At 39.5% G+C, this 18,562-nt stretch overlaps 1 protein-coding gene across 1 annotated transcript in view; it reads left to right on the top strand.

The window, feature by feature from the left end:
- Nucleotides 1–18,562, top strand: part of GLG1 (golgi glycoprotein 1) — a 140,335-nt gene that overhangs the window by 110,427 nt on the left and 11,346 nt on the right. Inside the window, exons 11-23 of the mRNA XM_008572774.1 lie at nucleotides 780–933; nucleotides 2,707–2,844; nucleotides 5,578–5,664; nucleotides 6,986–7,048; nucleotides 8,173–8,286; nucleotides 9,804–9,892; nucleotides 10,817–10,934; nucleotides 12,181–12,273; nucleotides 14,082–14,219; nucleotides 15,860–15,983; nucleotides 16,682–16,824; nucleotides 17,023–17,124; nucleotides 18,201–18,308. Of these exons, the coding sequence (XP_008570996.1) occupies nucleotides 780–933; nucleotides 2,707–2,844; nucleotides 5,578–5,664; nucleotides 6,986–7,048; nucleotides 8,173–8,286; nucleotides 9,804–9,892; nucleotides 10,817–10,934; nucleotides 12,181–12,273; nucleotides 14,082–14,219; nucleotides 15,860–15,983; nucleotides 16,682–16,824; nucleotides 17,023–17,124; nucleotides 18,201–18,308 (1,471 nt within the window). The remainder of the gene's footprint in view (nucleotides 1–779; nucleotides 934–2,706; nucleotides 2,845–5,577; nucleotides 5,665–6,985; nucleotides 7,049–8,172; nucleotides 8,287–9,803; nucleotides 9,893–10,816; nucleotides 10,935–12,180; nucleotides 12,274–14,081; nucleotides 14,220–15,859; nucleotides 15,984–16,681; nucleotides 16,825–17,022; nucleotides 17,125–18,200; nucleotides 18,309–18,562) is intronic.

Genomic DNA, 18,562 nt, shown 5'->3' with positions numbered 1-18,562 from the left:
AGGCCCTCTAAGTGGAAATAACAGTGTTTACTGAGTGTACTACCTTAAAATCATGTTAATTCCTTCCCTCATAATCAAAAAAGTGCCTCATAAAATCTACTCACTTAATAGTAGCTTCTCTCCTCCCATTAAATGGCCCTTCCCCAAGTTGATAATATAATGGATGGAATTAAGCACGCCTTAATCTGATTTGGAGAAGAAGCAGGTACGTTGCCTAATCCAGTGTCTCCAGATTTAAAGTTAAATGTCAAGTTTTGCAAATTGATCAGCATATTCAGGTAAACTAAAAAATAACTGCCTTACCTTGCAAGGGAAGAATCGGAGTAGTTTTAGTAGAGAAAAGTTGAGTGGGAGGTTGTTTATTTTGCCTTTTTGTGATCTTACTGAATCTAGTGCATCAGGTAGGATTGAATTTCATTCACACTTAGAAAAAAGTATTTAGTTAAAAAGTGGTGAGTAAAAAGTTGTGAATTGCCTGGTTTTTCAGCCAGGACATGTGAGTGCTGAGTGTGTTAATGTATTGTTAGGTACCTTACATAGCCAGGATAACATCTTTGAGGTAGAACTTAAATCTTCTGTATGAAGATTAACAGACTTCTACAGATTGACCCCTGTGTATTCATTAATAAAAAAATTCAGGAATATACTTTTGCATATATCTGTCTACCCTGGAGGAGATTGTTAATGAGTACACAAGCAAACACCTGGTAAAAACTTTTAACAAGTTAGAAAGAAATGTGTAGTAAGTAGAGGTTATCTGTTGACTCTTAACCTTACAGGTTGGACCCTGTCTTATACCGCAAGTGCCAGGGAGATGCTTCTCGTCTTTGCCACACCCACGGTTGGAATGAGACCAGTGAACTTATGCCTCCTGGAGCTGTGTTCTCTTGTTTATATAGACACGCCTACCGCACTGAGGAACAGGGAAGGAGGGTATGCAGTCAATATCGACTTTGTTTCTTCTTATTGTCATTTGTTTTTTTAAAAAGTTTGCTATTCTGGATTTTTGTCAGAAAAACTTTTTTAGTGTATTTGGCAGGGAGGGGGTTTCTGTACTACTAGAAAGTTCATTCAGTGAGGGTGCCTAGAGTTGCTCTACCAACTTCTTTCCATCTGACTTTATGTTTTTAACAAAGTGAGTGGGGGAAGACTTCCAGGTTTTTTCTTTAAATTACTGAAATCTGAATCAAAATAGATAATTAAATTCTGCTGTCCTACTTTATTTAGCTTTAAAAATCCATTAGAAACTTTTAGCCAGGATACAAGTGGTTCTTTAGGCTTCTGCCCTTAGCAACCGAACACATAATGCCAGTTTAATGAGGCTTCTCTAAGCAGTGCACTAGTTGGAACAGAACCTCCATACCCCATTCTCTTGGTGTCTGTCTGCCCAGATTCCTACCTTCTGTTGGGATATTTCTGTGTGCCTGGCTCTCAGGTAGCACTGACTGCCTTCTGGTACACACTGACATGCTGTGTGTGCTCCAGGATGGCCTTTCTGTGCTTTCTGAGGGACTCTCTTGTGTGTCAGTCCTGTTTTACAGAAAGTAGAGATGTTATTACTTCACATGCATGTTTACAAATACCCCTTCTGTCCTTAAGTCTGACTGTCTAGGATTCAGAATGAAGAAACTCAAAAGGAAAAGAACTGTATGCTTCACTTGCTACAATCCTAACCCAGTTTTTATACTGTTGTGTAAGAAAACATGATAACTTGTTTCATTTTTCTTAATGTGCCCCACATTAACCACAGGGGCTGCCAAATCCTGGCTTCTTGCTAGTCCCAATAGTAGGAGTTTTTCTTATGTAAATGAAGAAAGGGTTGGAATCTGGTATACTAGTGCTTTTTTTAAAAATTTTATACTTTTTAAAAAATTGAGATGAAATTCATGTAATATAAAATGAATCATTTTGAAGAGAAAAGTTCAGTGGCATTTAGTACATTCACAACGTTGTACAACCACCACCTGTATCTAGTTTCAAAACCTTCCATTACTCCAAAGGGAAACCCCATGCCCATTAAGCAGTTACTGTCCATCCCCCTGGCCCAGGTGTGCTGGCTTTTTTCAGGAAAAGAGACTAACTGCACCTGTCCATGACAGCTTTCTTGTGGTCCTTCCAAAAGTATTCATTTTCACCTGCTTCAACCTCTGCTAATTCTGCATAACTCATCTAGAAGAGTCTGGTCCTGACCTGTAGTAACTGTTGCTTCTGCAGTTACTTGCTGGTATGATTTAGGTCAACTTGAACTCAGTTCTTTTGAACCAAGTATATATTCTCTCCTGAACCGGTTCTGGTGTTCTACTCTCCATTTATAGAGTAGTAAATTAATTTTGCTAAACCAACAGAAACCTCTCTGACTAACCTAATCTGAATGAATCCATTTCCCTTATACCAAGATACTCTCAGAAATGGATGTTGTTTCATATAGTATATTAGAAAATGCTGAATGTATAATTGTATTCCTAGAGATACGGGCATTTATTTTATTTTTAAATTTTTTTTCTTCAAGAAACCTACTTTAAAGATAAGGGCTTTTAGAAGTCTCCTAAACATTTCATTCTTATTATGGAAACAATTTGAGGTATAAAGTTTGGGAGATAAACTATATGGTTATTTGTTAGTTTCCTGACAAGTTTCCTTTGTCTGGTGTTTTCATGTGTTTGTTTTGTTACCTTTAAAGTATTTTGCTTATTCTTTCTCACATAGCTCTCACGAGAGTGCCGAGCTGAAGTCCAAAGGATCCTACACCAACGTGCCATGGATGTTAAGCTAGATCCTGCCCTCCAGGATAAGTGCCTGATTGATCTAGGAAAATGGTGTAGTGAGAAGACAGAGACTGGACAGGTGGGTGACGTAGCTTCCTGTTTATCATGTAATAATGATGTTCATATAGACTACAAACACCATGAAGTCCATCTCTGTGTTTAATTTACATACATAATTTGTTATGTTATTCAGTGTTCCCTCTAGAAGAAGTCCTCAGGAAAATTTTCTCTTTGGTCTTCATATCACAAATTGTATTTTTCCTAAGCAGCTAGTTTGTTTTATATTACAGTTACTATATTTTATAATTGATTGATTCTTTTCCCTCTTTGTGTTGCCTGTGAGAAAGCCCATAGCCAAAGGTGTGGCCTACCTCTAGCATGTACATAGATTTTGTCCATTCCACTTTTCCTTAACATTTTTTCTTTTTATTTCCTCTTTTTTACTCATTTTTAATTCATTTTATCTTGCTTTTTTCTTTCTTTTCTCACTTTTATAAGCCACATTAAGTCCCTTTGAGATAAACAGGATATAAATATATACATATGTATGTAAATATTGGTATACATGAATAGTGTGTATGCCCTAGAACAGTTTCACAAGATATGTAGAAATGGAATTATTTTTTCCCACCTAGTTGACAAAATTGAGACTCAGGGGAATAAAGTGTATTGAAAGATAGAAAGTGTATTACTTTCTAATCTAAAACTCAAGTCTAGGCTGATTAGAGATAATAATATTGTACTGTATATTTCTAAATAGCTAGAAAAGAGAATCTTGACCATAATCATGACAAAGAAAAAAATCAGGGGATGGATGTGCTATCTACCCTAAGTGAATCATTGTGTAATATATGCATGTATTGAAACAACACACCAAACCCCACAAATATGTACAATTAAATTTTTAAAAAGAGGAAAAGAAAACTAAGTTTAATCCTAGCTAGGCATTTGCTCCATTATACTATACCCTCTCCATATAGGAAAGCATAAGAAAAGAGCACCCCCAGAATTACATGCATGCCATGAAGGTTCCTTAGGATTGTATGCCCAGTTTAGGGGAAAGAAGAAAAAAAATGCATTACTGCAAGTTACATGGGAAGGTAGCACATTTTCCACCTTAAAGCAGGAAGCGGTAAGGATTAACTCCGTTTAAAGCTACACACTAATACAAAAATAAGGAGTGAACTCAGGCTTCCGGGTTCCATTTGTATCACTACAAAACACCCTCTGGATTTAAAGTATTACAAATTAAAAGGTCACATAGACAGGAAATTGGACATTTTAAGAAGCAACGTGGGTCCCCCTACTCATGCCTCTTGGGCATAGGAATATAATTTTCAGCATTCTGCTTCCTGAGCCTGCTACAATTCAGGTTTATCATTAGAAAATGCCTGTAGTTTCACTTTCTGCTGCTTCTGTCCAATAAAACAAGGGATATGGTGATATGGAATCCCAGGAAATAGTTTCCTTCATACCCCTCAGTAAACATTTAGGAAGCTGCAGTACATTGCAACCCATCACTCAGAAGCTAAACCTAAAAAAGGATTCTATGAATGGGATTTTTCCCTTAGCCATATATTTTACTCCAAAAAGTTCAGTGCATTTTCCTTTAGATGGCTTTTTTTCCCTTCTTCCATGCTGGCTATTGTATAATTGCTATAACCCTTCTCTTCCCTTCCCATTCTCATTCTGAAACAGAAAGATTCTTGAAGAATAAGTCAGTAAGTTAAACTTGGTTCTTTGACAGAACGTTTTGCTGAGATGTTGCTATTGGTATGCTTTGGGAAAGTGAGCTGATGTTATACTTAAAATCTCTAAACCTCTGAAAGGAATAGTAATAGACTAATGCTACAGGGTAGCTCCAGCTCAGTTTCCAAAGCCCAGACAAGATAGCTTTTATTTTATTTTATTTATTTTATTTTTTTGTCTTTTGTCTTTTTCCGTGTCCGGCAACGGATCGCAACCCTCAGTGTTGCCCCCATACCGGACCGGGGACCGGCAACGGGATTGCAACCCTCGGCGTTGCCCCCGCGCCTCGCTCAGCCAGTGAGCGGGAACTGGTCTGCATGTGGGATCCGAACCCTCGGGCGGGAGCGCCGCAGCGCTTCCCAAGCGCCGCACTTATCCAGTGCGCCACCGGGCCGGCCCGTCAAGATAGCTTTTAGATACCCAAACCCTAGTGTGCTCGTATGTTTTGGAATTTCCCTCAGAATCCTTTTGATGTGGTCTGAGGTTAGAATCCCAGATTTGACTTGCAGGAGCTACCAGCTCTGTGATCTGTCCCAGATCCCATGTCCCCACCTACCTTATGGAGAGTCTTAAAATAATCCATGCTTTTCACTGAGAATTTGTTGTTCAATGATTATTATCAAAGTGTAGATTTAAAACAGCAGGTAAAAATGATCAAAACACAGATCAAAAGTGGAATGTCGGTTGTTGATGGAATGGGATAAAGGTCTGATAAGATTTTTAAACTTTGAGGATACTTGAAGATCTGTTCTTATTGGACTTGTAGATTTGACCTTCTGGGAGATTTGCATGGCTGTTTTACCCCCTTGGCCCTTTTAACCACCCTGCTACATCAAGTAATTATCTTTTCAACAATCTTCATTTGGGGAATCAAACACCATGCTCTAACCAACTGAGTAACTGGCCAGCCTTCAAATAAAGCTTTTGTGTTCTGTTCAGTGAGACAGTTTGTAGAAGAAGAGAAAAGGAGGACCACTGAAAAGGAAGTGGGCACTGGTATCTCAACTTCCTTGTTCATTTTACATGACGGATAAAAGCCAAGGGCTTGCCTTTTTATTCTCAGGAGCTTGAGTGCCTCCAGGACCATCTGGATGATTTGGCCGTGGAGTGCAGAGATATAGTTGGCAACCTCACCGAGTTAGAATCAGAGGTAAGCAGTGTGCAGCTTACTCAGCAGAGGAGAGTTGCCTGCCAGCAGCTTTGCCTCTTTTGCTTAGTTCTACTGTTTCTGGACTCTTGAGAATGCATATTCTCTGTCAATCAAAAGAAACCTAATCAAATTCTCCCCGTTTGCTTTATGAAGATGTATATTGTGTTGCTTCCTGAACCCCTTCCCTCATTTCTCTAGAAAAACACTCTATACAATTAGCCCTTTGGTTTTCTTTGTAAATTAGAATTATCATGGTGATTAGACCTTTGTTCCTCCTTAAGAAAAGATAGTAGCTGTACTTCAAATCTGTTAATCACATTTAAGAGTAAATCCAGGCATTCCTATTGTTTTATTCTTAGCTCTTGTAGTTAGGTCATTTGGTAATGTGTGTATGGTTAATATAATAAAAGCTTGGGGCTTCCAGTTAAACATGGAAGATGGAATGCATGTGTTTATACCTGTTCCATCCAGAAACCCACTAAAATATAAAAACTGGGATTAAAAAAAATCTCATAAGCATAGACATATTAGTCATAAATACAGAGATTATTACTGTGGGAGGGGACAGCTAAAAATGTTAAAGTTGTCTAATGGGGGCAGAAATCAGAGAAATGGGGACTTGCTATTTTTTTTATCATAAGCCTTTTTGAACTATTTGCATTGTCAAAATTGGCAGTACATAAAATTACATTTCTCAACCAGTCCTTTTTGCTTTCTAGTTTTCAAAAGTTTGTGCTTTCTCTCATCTTCTGCCATCTCCTCTCCCATTCTCATTGTCCTTGTGGGCTTATGAGAACATTCTTGGGTGTATATAACTCTTCAAAGGAAGATGTTGTTTCAGCAGCTAGTGCTGCACAGAGATACTCTGCTTAAAGGCATTTAATGTGTTCCCTAGAAGAAGTGGTTTGTCATCTGGTTTGAAGGCAGTGATTTGGCTTAATGAGTTTACAAACTAAAGATAGATGTCAGTTACCCCTATTTTTATTTTGAACTGCTTAGCATTTTGGAAAAATTCCAAAGGCTTTACATACTCTAATATTATTGCTAAATGTTTTTTCACCCCACCTTTCTTAATTCTGTCTCCTCTTTTGTTCAGGTAGAAAGTGAATCTGCCTCTATAAAATTTGCCTTTCAAAGTACAATTGAGGAGCAGTTCTGTCAATTCTGGAGCGGTCTAACTTAAATACTATACTAGAATACTTCCCAAATGTACATATTAGATTATTTGCCCATCAGATGCTACTGATTCAGAAAGAGAAACTGCTCTTCCTCCACCCATGGCTATTTCTAAAGCAGAATTATTATATTTCATCTTCTACAGGATATTCAAATAGAAGCCTTGCTGATGAGAGCCTGCGAGCCCATAATTCAGAACTTTTGCCACGTAAGTGATGTTTGGAGGAACAAGGGGTAGAAACAGAACCAAATTCATTGAGATTCTGGCCCCTGAGTATGTTGGACTCACCTCTATCTTCAGCGTACATTACTCCTGAGTGATAGCCAGCTTTCACAAGTTAAAGTTGAAAATGTAAAAAAGATCAAGAGAGAGGAGCCACCCTCCTGAGGAATCTTATTTGATTAGCCTTTGAAGGTGACCGGGTATGTGTTGAGCAGCAGTTTTTAAGATGCCCTTCATAAGAAAAGATGGATGTTCTTGCCACAAAAAATGTTAAGTATTTGAAGTGGTGAATATGTTAACTAGCTTGATTTAATTATTCTACATTGTATTCATAAATTATAACATCACTTTGTACCCCATAAATTTATACAATTATAAGTGGCCAATTTATAATAAAAAAAAAAAAAAAAAAAAAAAAAAAAAAGATGGAACAGAAAAGCCCCATTAATATGGCTGAGTTGCTTTGGATATATCAGCCCAGGAATGTTAGCAGTAATAATGTCTTTCCCTTCTAGCTGTCTCCTTGTACCTCAATATTGAGTGAATTCTCTTACTTTAGTACTTATTCACTTTTTTTTTTTTTTTTTTTTTTTTAAAGATGACCGGTAAGGGGATCTCAACCCTTGGCTTGGTGTTGTCAGCACCACGCTCAGCCAGTGAGCAAACCGGCCATCCCTATATAGGATCCGAACCCGTGGCCTTGGTGTTATCAGCACCGCACTCTACCGAGTGAGCCACAGGCCGGCCCCTTATTCACTTATTGAACAACCTAAATTGTGAGAGTGTGACACACCCAGGAACCATGAGGATCTGACCAAGACACTATGTTAGATAGTATCTCAAAAGCCTGCTGCTGGCATCATACAGGAAAAGTCAATAAAAGCACTCTTGGTACATATTCTTATCTCATGCAAAATGACTTTCTCTGTTTTATTCCACTGTGTGTTTATCCTTTATGTTTCCCCAAGCTTCTTTTGATATAATTTATGATGTATATTTCTTGTGAAACTTTCTAAAATCAGTCCCATTTCCATTTTTCATGGCCGAGGCTACAAGTTTTGTTTATTACTTGTTATGAGTGAAGTATAATTGTATACTATCTTCCCCAGGATGTGGCAGATAACCAGATAGACTCTGGGGACTTGATGGAGTGTCTGATACAAAACAAGCACCAGAAAGAAATGAATGAGAAGTGTGCCATTGGAGTCACCCACTTCCAGCTGGTCAGTGATCCCTGGCTGTCGATTTCCTCTCTTATCTTTGTGGATGGTTACTGAATCCCATCCTCTTTTAGAATATCAGGGCACCTCTGATATTCTCTGAAAAGTCATTTTTTCCAAATATATATCCTATTTTTAAAAAACTTTTTTATATATTTTTTATTGAATCATAATTGATTATACATATTTTTGGGATTCAATGTTGACATAAGTTGATCAAATCAATATTACTAGTGTGTATATTGTTACAAATTATACTTATTCTTTATGTCCCTTGTCCAATCTCCCTATCCCGCTCTCCAAACATATATCCTATTTTTATTTGTTTTCAATAAATGTGTGTTTTATCTACTATGGCCAGGCACTTCGTTAAGCTCTGTGAAATGCAATGATAAATAAGACATAGTCTCTAACCCCTAGGGAGCATATAGTCTAATGGGGATAGAGACAAGTAAGTAGGCTTTCCTTGCTTCAGTCACATTGCTTGCATAAAGTATTTTAGCTTCTCCTTTAACAGTTAGTGTCACTGGAATCTGTTGTTTTGTGTAACTATTCAGTGCAACGGCCTAAATGTGTATCAACACACTGGACTCTAAGCCTTCTTTTCTTTTAAATCATACAACGTACAACTGACATTTGAATAAGAAGGTTAAACTGTACCCTTCATAGTTATCACATGTAACTAAAGGAAGTGTTTCTGGTACAGGTTGAGCATCCCAAATCCGAAAATCTGAAATTCAGAATGCTCCAAAAATTGAAACTTTTTGAGCACCAACATGATGCTCAAAAATGCTCCTTAGAGCATTTCAGATTTCAGATTTTTGTATTAGGAATGCTGAACCAGTAAATATAATGCAAATATTCCAAAACCTGAAAAAATCTGAAATCCAAACGATTTCTGGTCCCAAGAATTTCAGATAAGGGATACTCAACTTGTATAGCAAGCACTTCCTTCCAAAGAAGATGAAATCCAGTCTGCTGTGTTAACTGACCACTTCTCAGGGCATATAGACTATCTGACTGTGCATTCAACACTTCTGAAGTGCCAGGCACTGGAAGACAGTGGGGAGACAAACCCACAACCTTCATGAACTCTCTATCCTTGTAAGAGAAAAACACAAAAACAAGTGTACAAATTAATGTATATGCTCAGGTTGTTCTAGGAGGAAAAAGCAGAGTAGGGCTTGGATGGTGAAGGAGAAAGGGGTCTTCAAAAGAAGGTACTTGACTAGAAACCTCAAGGAAGTGGCAGAGCAACCCATGCGAAGATCTGGGAGAAGAGTACTTTCGGCAGAGAGAACAGCATGTGTGTGACTGGAATGGCAGGGAAGCCAGTGTTCCTGCAGCAGAGGGAGTAATGGAGAGATTGGCAGTTCATGAAGTCTAAGAGAGATAGAGGGCAGGCAAGTTATGGGGTCTTGTAAGCAGGCTTCTGAAAGCTATGTGAATAAAATGTCACCCACTACTGTTGACTAGAACTTGTCACAGAGCTTCTGATTTTCTTTCTCATTATCTTTCAGGTGCAGATGAAGGATTTTCGGTTCTCTTACAAGTTTAAAATGGCTTGCAAGGAGGATGTGTTGAAACTTTGCCCTAACATAAAAAAGAAGTATGTTGCCTTTAATTGATTCGTTCTGCTTCCCCAGAGTCTCTCTTAGCTACTAGGTGAATTCCCAAAATGTTACGCAGCCTCCTGCTGTCTGGCAGGACTAGCCCTGGAGGCCTCCTGCGTAGCTCCTTTGGTAGTGTGACGAAACACTTGAGTTTTGTGGACAGATCATCTTCACAGCTGCCTAGAGTCACACCTGGTGGTGGTAGTTCTTATATAGAGAACCCACAGGCTAAAGGTGCATTTTTTAATTTTTCCAGTTTCAGGCTGTGTAACTGTGGAAGCAGTTACAAATTGTGTACTTAGAGAAGCAGGCTGCAGTGTGGGTCAAAGAGGTTAGCTGACTTCCCCCCCAGCACCATCCCATTATATCATCTCTTCAGAGAAACAGCAGGGGCTTTTATGGAGTCAGTGAAGAAACAAAAACTTGATTCATTTCAGAAGTAGGTCTTAATGAGGAGACTGATAAATTTTTATAGCACGGTTGCCCAAATTCTTCTGTGTTGCTCTTTGAAAAGGCACATTTCTAGAACACATTCCCCCCATTTTGCTCAGGTTTCTGTAGCTCTCAGGAATGAGTTTCACAGTACATAAAAGGCACAGTCTCAGAGTTAAGAGCATCATTCTCTGTGTTTAAAAAAACAAGTATTGAACTGCCCTTGCACACATCCCCTGTCTGGCCTCCCCTCAAGTCAGGAATGTAGTCAGCATTCAGTTTGCTGCCTGATCTATGACACATGTAGTCAAATTGATGCTTTTAGTACTCTGAAAAAGACAATGAGAGTTACAGGAAAGATTTTTAAAAATGTGGTACAGCAGGTCATGAATTCTGGGTAAATGGTGTGGCCCCTGCCCCAGCCCAGTTTCAGGCCGTCTGCCTCCTGTGGCTCCAGCCAGTCTCAGGCCTTTTCCTTTCCTCGGCAGGGTGGACGTGGTCATCTGCCTGAGCACCACCGTGCGCAATGACACTCTACAGGAAGCCAAGGAGCACAGGGTGTCTCTCAAGTGCCGCAAGCAGCTCCGCGTGGAGGAGCTAGAGATGGTAATGTGTCCCAGAAACTTTAGGGGCTGGGATTTACAAAGTTAGGGTAGGGGGCTAGGGCAAGGTAGAAGATTTCAGCCACTATTGTGATCAGTGGTTAAATCTTGGAGCCACATGCTAAAATTTTACTATATGACAATAAGTTTCTTATTTCACTGTTTTTGAATGATAAAACATATTTTACCACACATAGCGGGAAGTCCAGCTGTAAGACAAGCTCTAAGCATATTATACAATCCTTAGATCAGTAGTGTCATCAAAGATCGAGGGTTTTTCCTCTCCACTCTTCTGTCCTTGGCATCAGCTTCATCCTAAGGCCAGTTTCCCTCGTGCTGCACGATGACTGTCAACAACAACTGGGCCACCTGCTCCAATATTCATCTCCAGCAAGAAGAGGGGAAAAATACAGAGAGAAAAACCTCCCCTATCATTAGATAAAGATCCTTCCCTTCAATTTGATTGTGTCAGCTTGGGATCTGTGCCCACTCCCTGACCAATAGCAGTCTCCAGGGAAATGCCATAAACTGATGAGCTTAGTAACCATTGAGGCAAAATGAATATTGAGAGGTCCTCCATAGTGTGCACTCTAAGAGGAAACTTCTTGCTTTATTTTTGAGATTAAGGCCAAACCCTGTTTAAAAGACAACTAAAAATATTTTTAATACATTTCGTGCTGTGGATTATACTGTTTCACCTTAGTCCAAGCAAAAAATAGTAATGGAGACCAAACACCATTAATATCCCAAAAACTACTTACCAAATTTTCACATATAGTGGCAGTGATTCATTGACAATTCTGTTTAAGTGGAACTGGCCTAAATGTCCTGTTATAATGGCAACTTTTTTCAAACTGGAAGTGTTGGTTCCCTAGCTTTCAGCCTAGCTCTTTTGGTAAAACAATAATAATAATAAAAGTAGAACCCTACATTTACATAACGGTTTTAACTTTATAAAGTGGTTTTCACATAATATCTAATTTATCTGACAGTAGTCCTGTGAAAGACCAGCCATAGCTTTTCAGGGTAGACATGGCATTTTATTTGCACAAAAGATCCAAGGCCATGCAGCTAGTTGGTGGCACAACTGAAAGTAAATCCCAGTTCTCCTGTTGCATGGCCACACTGCTGTCACTTTGCAGTGCAGAAGTCATCGTCACTAGACAAAATTCAGTCAACAGGTCTGTAGAACATCTGACATCTCCAGCCTAAAATAAGCTCACTTTTCCATGTTGGCACCCTCTCTGCAGACAGAAGACATCCGTCTGGAACCAGATCTGTATGAAGCCTGCAAGAGTGACATCAAGAACTACTGTTCCACGGTGCAGTATGGCAATGCTCAGGTATGTGAAGGTAACATTTTAATAATTAATTCTTTGCTGTTGTGACAGGAGCCAGCACATCCTGCTCAGCCTGATCATCCCCACTTAAGCTACGCCAGACTTCTTTTCCCAAAGTTCCTCACCTGCTTGCTCTTTGTTTCTTATTTATTGTCTTCCTTCTTTCAGGTTACCTCATCCTTTTCCACCTTCTCTGCCTAATAAACTCCAATGATCCTTCAAGTGTCCTCTCCTCTCTATAGCTTTCCCAATACTCTGCACCTCCAAAATTAATTATTCCCTCACTGTGTTCCCATTGCAGAGAAGTTCTTAATTACAGGTCACATAAGAATCATTTAGGAAACTTTTCTTAAATATACACAGAAACAGGGCCCTACTCGGAATTGCCAGAAATGAAGTACAAACAAGTGATGGGTTTGTGTTTGTTTGTTTTTTTGAGGTTCTCCCGGTGGCTCAGTTACCTCTAAGGCCAATGCCATGGTGCTTTAGCCTTTAAGATAATTACTTGTCGTCTTGTATCTACTGTTGCCAACATAGTGTCATATCCATCTGATTCTCATTTCTTTGTAGTTAATGTATCTCTGATAGGTTTTAGAGTTTTCTGTTTATCTTTAATGATCTAATTTCAGAGCGATGTGATTAGATGTGGTTTTTTTTTTCTTTATCTCAGTTGGCTCTTTTAGTCTCAGAATTCATGTCTGCCTCTAGTTCTAGGAAGTTCTCAGTCATTGTTCTTTCAAATACTGCATTCCCTTTCCTTCCTTCTACAACTCCTATTAGACAGTTGGAGCACCTGAATCTGTCCTCAGTGTCTCTTAACTTTTTCTTCTATGCTTTCTATTTTTTTGTTTGTTTATACTATATTTGAGGTAATTCCTCAGCTCAGTTTCCCAGCTTAATTTATTCTTCAGCTGTGTCCATTCTGCTTTTTAGAAAGACCACCAGTTACATATTTTTTGTTTTTGTTTTCAGTGTCATTTGGGTTGAATTCTTGTTTTGATTGCTCTATACCTTTTTCCCTCGGTTTTGAGTCCTTGATTTACTTTATTTATCGTCTGTCTTATGGTATTAGTGTTTTCTAGTTGGTGACTCCTGGTCGTACCTTTAGAATTTCATAGAAGTCTCATGACTTTGTGCAACAGCCCTAGCTGCTGTAGCTTCCCATCTGCTTTTCTTCTTTATATTTTTTATAGTCTCTAAAGGGGTAGGGAAGGGAAGATGTTAGGATATACTTAAAATCTATCCCATGACACTTTATGCTTTTATGTTATCACTCACCTTTTTCGTTGTAGTTATTTGTTTATAAGTTTGCCCTGTGATACTGTGTATTTGTCAGGCCTAAGGATTGGGTCTGATTCAGACCTAGCATCTAACTATCTATTCTCATGTGATAAATGGTGAGTTGACCTGAACCTCTGGGCTCGTGCATACTGTCTAGTCAGGTTGTTGCTCTAGAAATGCAGGGAGCCTAATGTATGCTTCAAGAAGAGTCTTGACAAGGAAGAGCTTTAGAAGGTAAAAGAAACCAGGAATCCTGACTGGGTTTCCCTCCCGTTGGACTCCAGTGCAGGCTGCTAGTCATCCTGAATTTTTATATAATTTGGTTTGCGATTGGCCCTAAGGTGGCAAATTTATAAATATAATTCTCCTTGATGAGAAAACCCTGATTCCTATTGACTGGGAATTAGAAATGAAAGGTACTTGGATTGAAAAATAGGGAGACCCCCTATGAACTGAATGTCTCAGTCAGAATACATGGATTATCGATCCCTGATTTATCCTTTAACTTGACCATAACTCTTATGCCATAGATTATTGAATGTCTGAAAGAAAACAAGAAACAGCTAAGTACCCGTTGCCACCAGAAAGTATTTAAGCTGCAGGAGACAGAGATGATGGACCCAGAACTAGATTACACTCTCATGAGAGTCTGCAAACAGATGATAAAGGTAAGTGATCTGGAAACAAGGACTGAGAACAGTGCAAATAAAAACTGTAACATACATTTCTTTCAGCCTGTTTTATACAGCCAAGATGGTGGTTCTCAAAATATGGTCCCTAGGTCACAGCATCAGCATCAGCATCACCTGAGAACTTAGATTCTTGGGACTCACCCCAGACATTCTGAATCAGAAACTCTGGGAGTGGAGCAGGCACTCTGTTTTCACAAGCCCTCCAGGTGATTCTGATGCATGCTCAGGTTTTAAAACCATAGAGTTAAGATAACTGATCTCACTTTGACCTGAGGCACAAGTAAATAGATGTCCAGTAAATATGTGATTCGTTTTAAGGGTGGTTAACTGTTGGTGTACTGAGAAAACCCCCATTGAGTATCCTGATCATCCATCTATCACATTCGAAAGATTTTTCTGTTCTATAATTTCTTTTGCATCGTTTACTCCTCTAGTGAACATTCCCTGCAGCAGGGCTGACTTGAGTGCCTACATGACAGTTCACTGATCTATCCACACATACGAAGGGATTAAACTTAAGGTTCCACATTTTTATTACAGCATTTCCTTTAAAATAAAATGATACTTTACACTATCAAATAAATTCCAAAGAGAGTTTTGGACATTAGAAGTGTAAGTCTCTTTAGCTGGGCCTGGTACAATTGAGTCATATGTAAAAGTGGAAATGTCAGGCTCCGATTTGAGAGAGCTTTGTAAGATTTTATAAAAATCAGGGCCGTCCTGGTGGCGCACTGCTACAGTGCGCCGCTTGGGAGCGCAGTGGCGCTCCCGCCGAGGGTTTGGATCCCACATACAGACCGGTTCCCGCTCACTGGCTGAGTGAGGTGCAGGCGCAACGCCGAGGGTTGCGATCCCGTTGCCAGTCCCGGTCCGGTACGGGCGCGACACTGAGGGTTGCGATCCGTTGCTGGACACGAAAAAAGACAAAAAAAAAAAAAAGATTTTATAAAAATCAGTACACATTTCCATATTAAGATATCAGTAGATTATAGTCACATACGATTTAGAGAACTAGAGGCAGAGAACTAGGAAGGGAGGCTTGATGCTCACGTGTCTCAACCAGAGTTTATCAGACCTATGGATTAGCAGATGGAAATGGAGTTTGTTACTAGTCCAAAATTGATCTCTGGCTTACAGGACAATAATAAATGTACAGAGGCTAGCCCCACATGTTTGGTAGGATTAAAGCCCCTATTAAGTTGAAGCAGGTGAGTCCTTATTCCACATCTCTGTTCACATTGGTTGGTGTGTAATTCCTAGGTTTTCCCACTGAGGTTGGGTAGATATGGCTTAAGGGCTGGTTGCCCACCTGGTACGTGAATGTTATATTCATGCTTAAACAGTAATTAAGCTTGTGAGATGCCATGTAATTTAAAATAGCCATATAGATAGGGAATCAATCCCATGCACATTAGGAACCCAAGAGGTAGTGGAGAGAACAGTGGGAAATAAGAAAGGGGACTTGGGATTGGTTGCTTATTCAGGCTTGGCTGTTCCTCTTGTACTAAATGATACCTTCAGATAAGCTCTCTCTTAGGTGTAAGAGTGATCACAGATGGGGTTAATTGCCGTATTTGGATAGATAGCTGTTTTTATAAAAATTTATTTCTTTGCAGAGGTTCTGTCCAGAAGCAGATTCTAAAAACATGTTGCAGTGTTTGAAGCAAAATAAAAACAGTGAATTGATGGATCCCAAATGCAAACAGATGATAACTAAGCGCCAGATCACACAGAACACAGGTAATATCTTGGCCTGACCTTCCTGTTCTCATTGAGTATAGCTTAAAGGGAATTGAGTGAGGTGCTTTGTTGCCTGTGACTTTTAAGGGAGGAGTCTGGATATAAGCAAAATAACTTACTCTTCCTTTGAAGAGTATCCAGAAAAAAGGGAATGGGAAAAGAGGAGACTGAAAAAACTAGAAAACTGCCATTGAAGAACATACAAAAGGAATCAGGGCTAGAGTTCCTTGACAAGTGTAGAGATTTAATAAATCTTCATGAGTATGGTAGTGGAATATATGGGTAATCCGTTTTAGAACAGAGAAGTTTCAGCTGTGGATTGCAAGACCTTGTAACTTAATGAGCAAAGTGAGTTGGATATTTTCTTCTCAGTGTTTTCAAACTATCTGTTATGGGGAAGGTTGCTGATGTCTGCTTGATTTTGTGAAGACTACTGTACTTAGAATATTGGACCACAAAACTCCACAGAGCTGCTGCAGAGTAGAAGGATTCCTGGGGACCTTCAAAAGTATTTTTTAAATTATATTGCTGATTAAAAACAGTATAGTGAGAGCTCAGTAAACATATATTGAATAGACAAATCAGTGGTTGTAGTCATGGTCATCGATATATTATTCCCCATTTTGGAAGGTAAATTTCTAAAAATTTGTGAATCCACGTAGAATATTTAATCTTGTATGTATTGCTTTTTTCTCTAGATTACCGCTTAAACCCTGTGCTAAGGAAAGCCTGTAAAGCTGACATTCCTAAATTCTGTCATGGTATCCTGACTAAGGCCAAGGATGATTCAGAGCTAGAAGGTCAAGTCATCTCTTGCCTCAAGCTGAGATACGCTGACCAGGTAAACTGGCCTGGGCTCTCCACAGAGGTGTATTTATGGAGCCACCTCTGTCCCTGGGAATTTTCTGTTTTGAAGTCCTTAGCCTACTCCTATTTTCAAGACCTTTTTCATACTTTCCCCAAAGCCAGGGGCTAAGGGACCAAATAAAAAGCTGACGTCTTCTGATAGGATGATGTATTCTCCCTTTGTCACATGTAGCGCCTGTCTTCAGACTGCGAAGACCAGATCCGGGTTATTATCCAGGAGTCTGCTCTAGATTACCGACTAGATCCTCAGCTACAGCTGCACTGCTCAGATGAGGTAACATTTGGGTACAGAACTGGTTGTGAACAGTGCTGGTCAAAGAAGTTTTTATTGAAGAAAAGTTCTTTACTATGCCTTTTTTCCCTGAATCCATGGTTAGTTGAAGTTCCCCTTCTAGGTTCTCCATTGTCTCAGTTCCTGGTTCTCTGTAGCACTGAATTAGATTTGGCATTAGTCCTGTCACTCCACAGTGTTGGTTCTGTATTCTCTATTGAATGAAGATGTTCTTTTATTATACCTATTTATGTGTAATTTTTTCTTCCTGTCTCCTTGTTCTGTATGATCAACACAGAGTACCCCAAGACTTGCCAGAAAGATAAAAGTGTTCCCATAATAGCTCTAAAGAAGTGCCTGTCTTTGGAAATTATTTGACTTCCTACCTAGAAAAATCTGCATAGAGATCCTTGTTCAACATATCAGTTTTAGGAGATTATAGCTAAAGGTGTTTCAAAGAAGCTTACTCATGAAACTATCCAAAGAAATTTAAGTTTTTTATATTTGCTATGGGCTGTGTTTCAGAACTCCTTTGTGTGTGTGTGTGTGCGCACATGCATGCCTCCAAGTTGTGAGTCTGGGTTGACCGTGAACCTCTGTAAATGTCAAGCATTTGCTTTTAGCATTTTACTTGGCTGTATAACCTTCTTCCTTTGGAACTGGGGAGTAGCCTTCTTTGTGCCAAGTCCTGGAACAATATGACTCCAATCTCAGTGTTGACAGCATAAAGATATGTATATTTACTGGTTTTCAATTCTGTGTGCCAGTCATTGCGAAGGAGAGTGGAGCCTGGCATCCAGTGCAAGAAGGAGAGGCGTGAAACCCCCTAGGAAGCTGTCTGAGATGAGCCCTGGGCACACATGTAGAAGGATCAGCAAATTGACATGTTGAGATGCCAGGGTTTCTGGTGATAGCAGTGCCATCTCTAACTTGTGAAACAGCAACTGGCTGGTGAGGAAGGAGCCCAGACACTGCAGTGTCCAGCGCTGGTTGGAATCACCAGACTCACCTGCTTCTGAAACTGTTTGCTCATTTCTGTGCTCAGTGGGGTGGCCTTGTTTTTCGTGTCTCCTGAACAGATCTCCAGTCTATGTGCTGAAGAAGCAGCAGCCCAGGAGCAGACAGGGCAAGTAGAGGAGTGCCTCAAAGTCAACCTGCTCAAGATCAAAACTGAAATGTGTAAAAAGGTAACCACCATCACCTTTTCCCCTCACTTCCCTTTCTCCCCGTTTTTGCTTCTTCCTTTTAATGCTATAGTCTGCACACCTTAGTAATAAAATTGAAAATCTAAACCTTCCTGCCCAGCATTCTATGCTGTTTCCTTTTACCAAACTTTAATTTGGTCCTTGACCGTTCACCTCCTGAAACTTGAATATTCTTTTCACAGGTACTAATTGTTTGTGAGTATGTCTCATCCCATGACCAGGCCATTATTTAAGAG

The sequence above is a fragment of the Galeopterus variegatus genome, unplaced genomic scaffold, assembly GCF_000696425.1.
Source record: "Galeopterus variegatus unplaced genomic scaffold, G_variegatus-3.0.2 Scaffold835, whole genome shotgun sequence".
Taxonomy (NCBI): domain Eukaryota; kingdom Metazoa; phylum Chordata; class Mammalia; order Dermoptera; family Cynocephalidae; genus Galeopterus; species Galeopterus variegatus.
The sequence above is the reverse complement of the archived record's forward strand: the minus strand, read 5'-3'. Positions and strand labels throughout refer to the sequence as shown.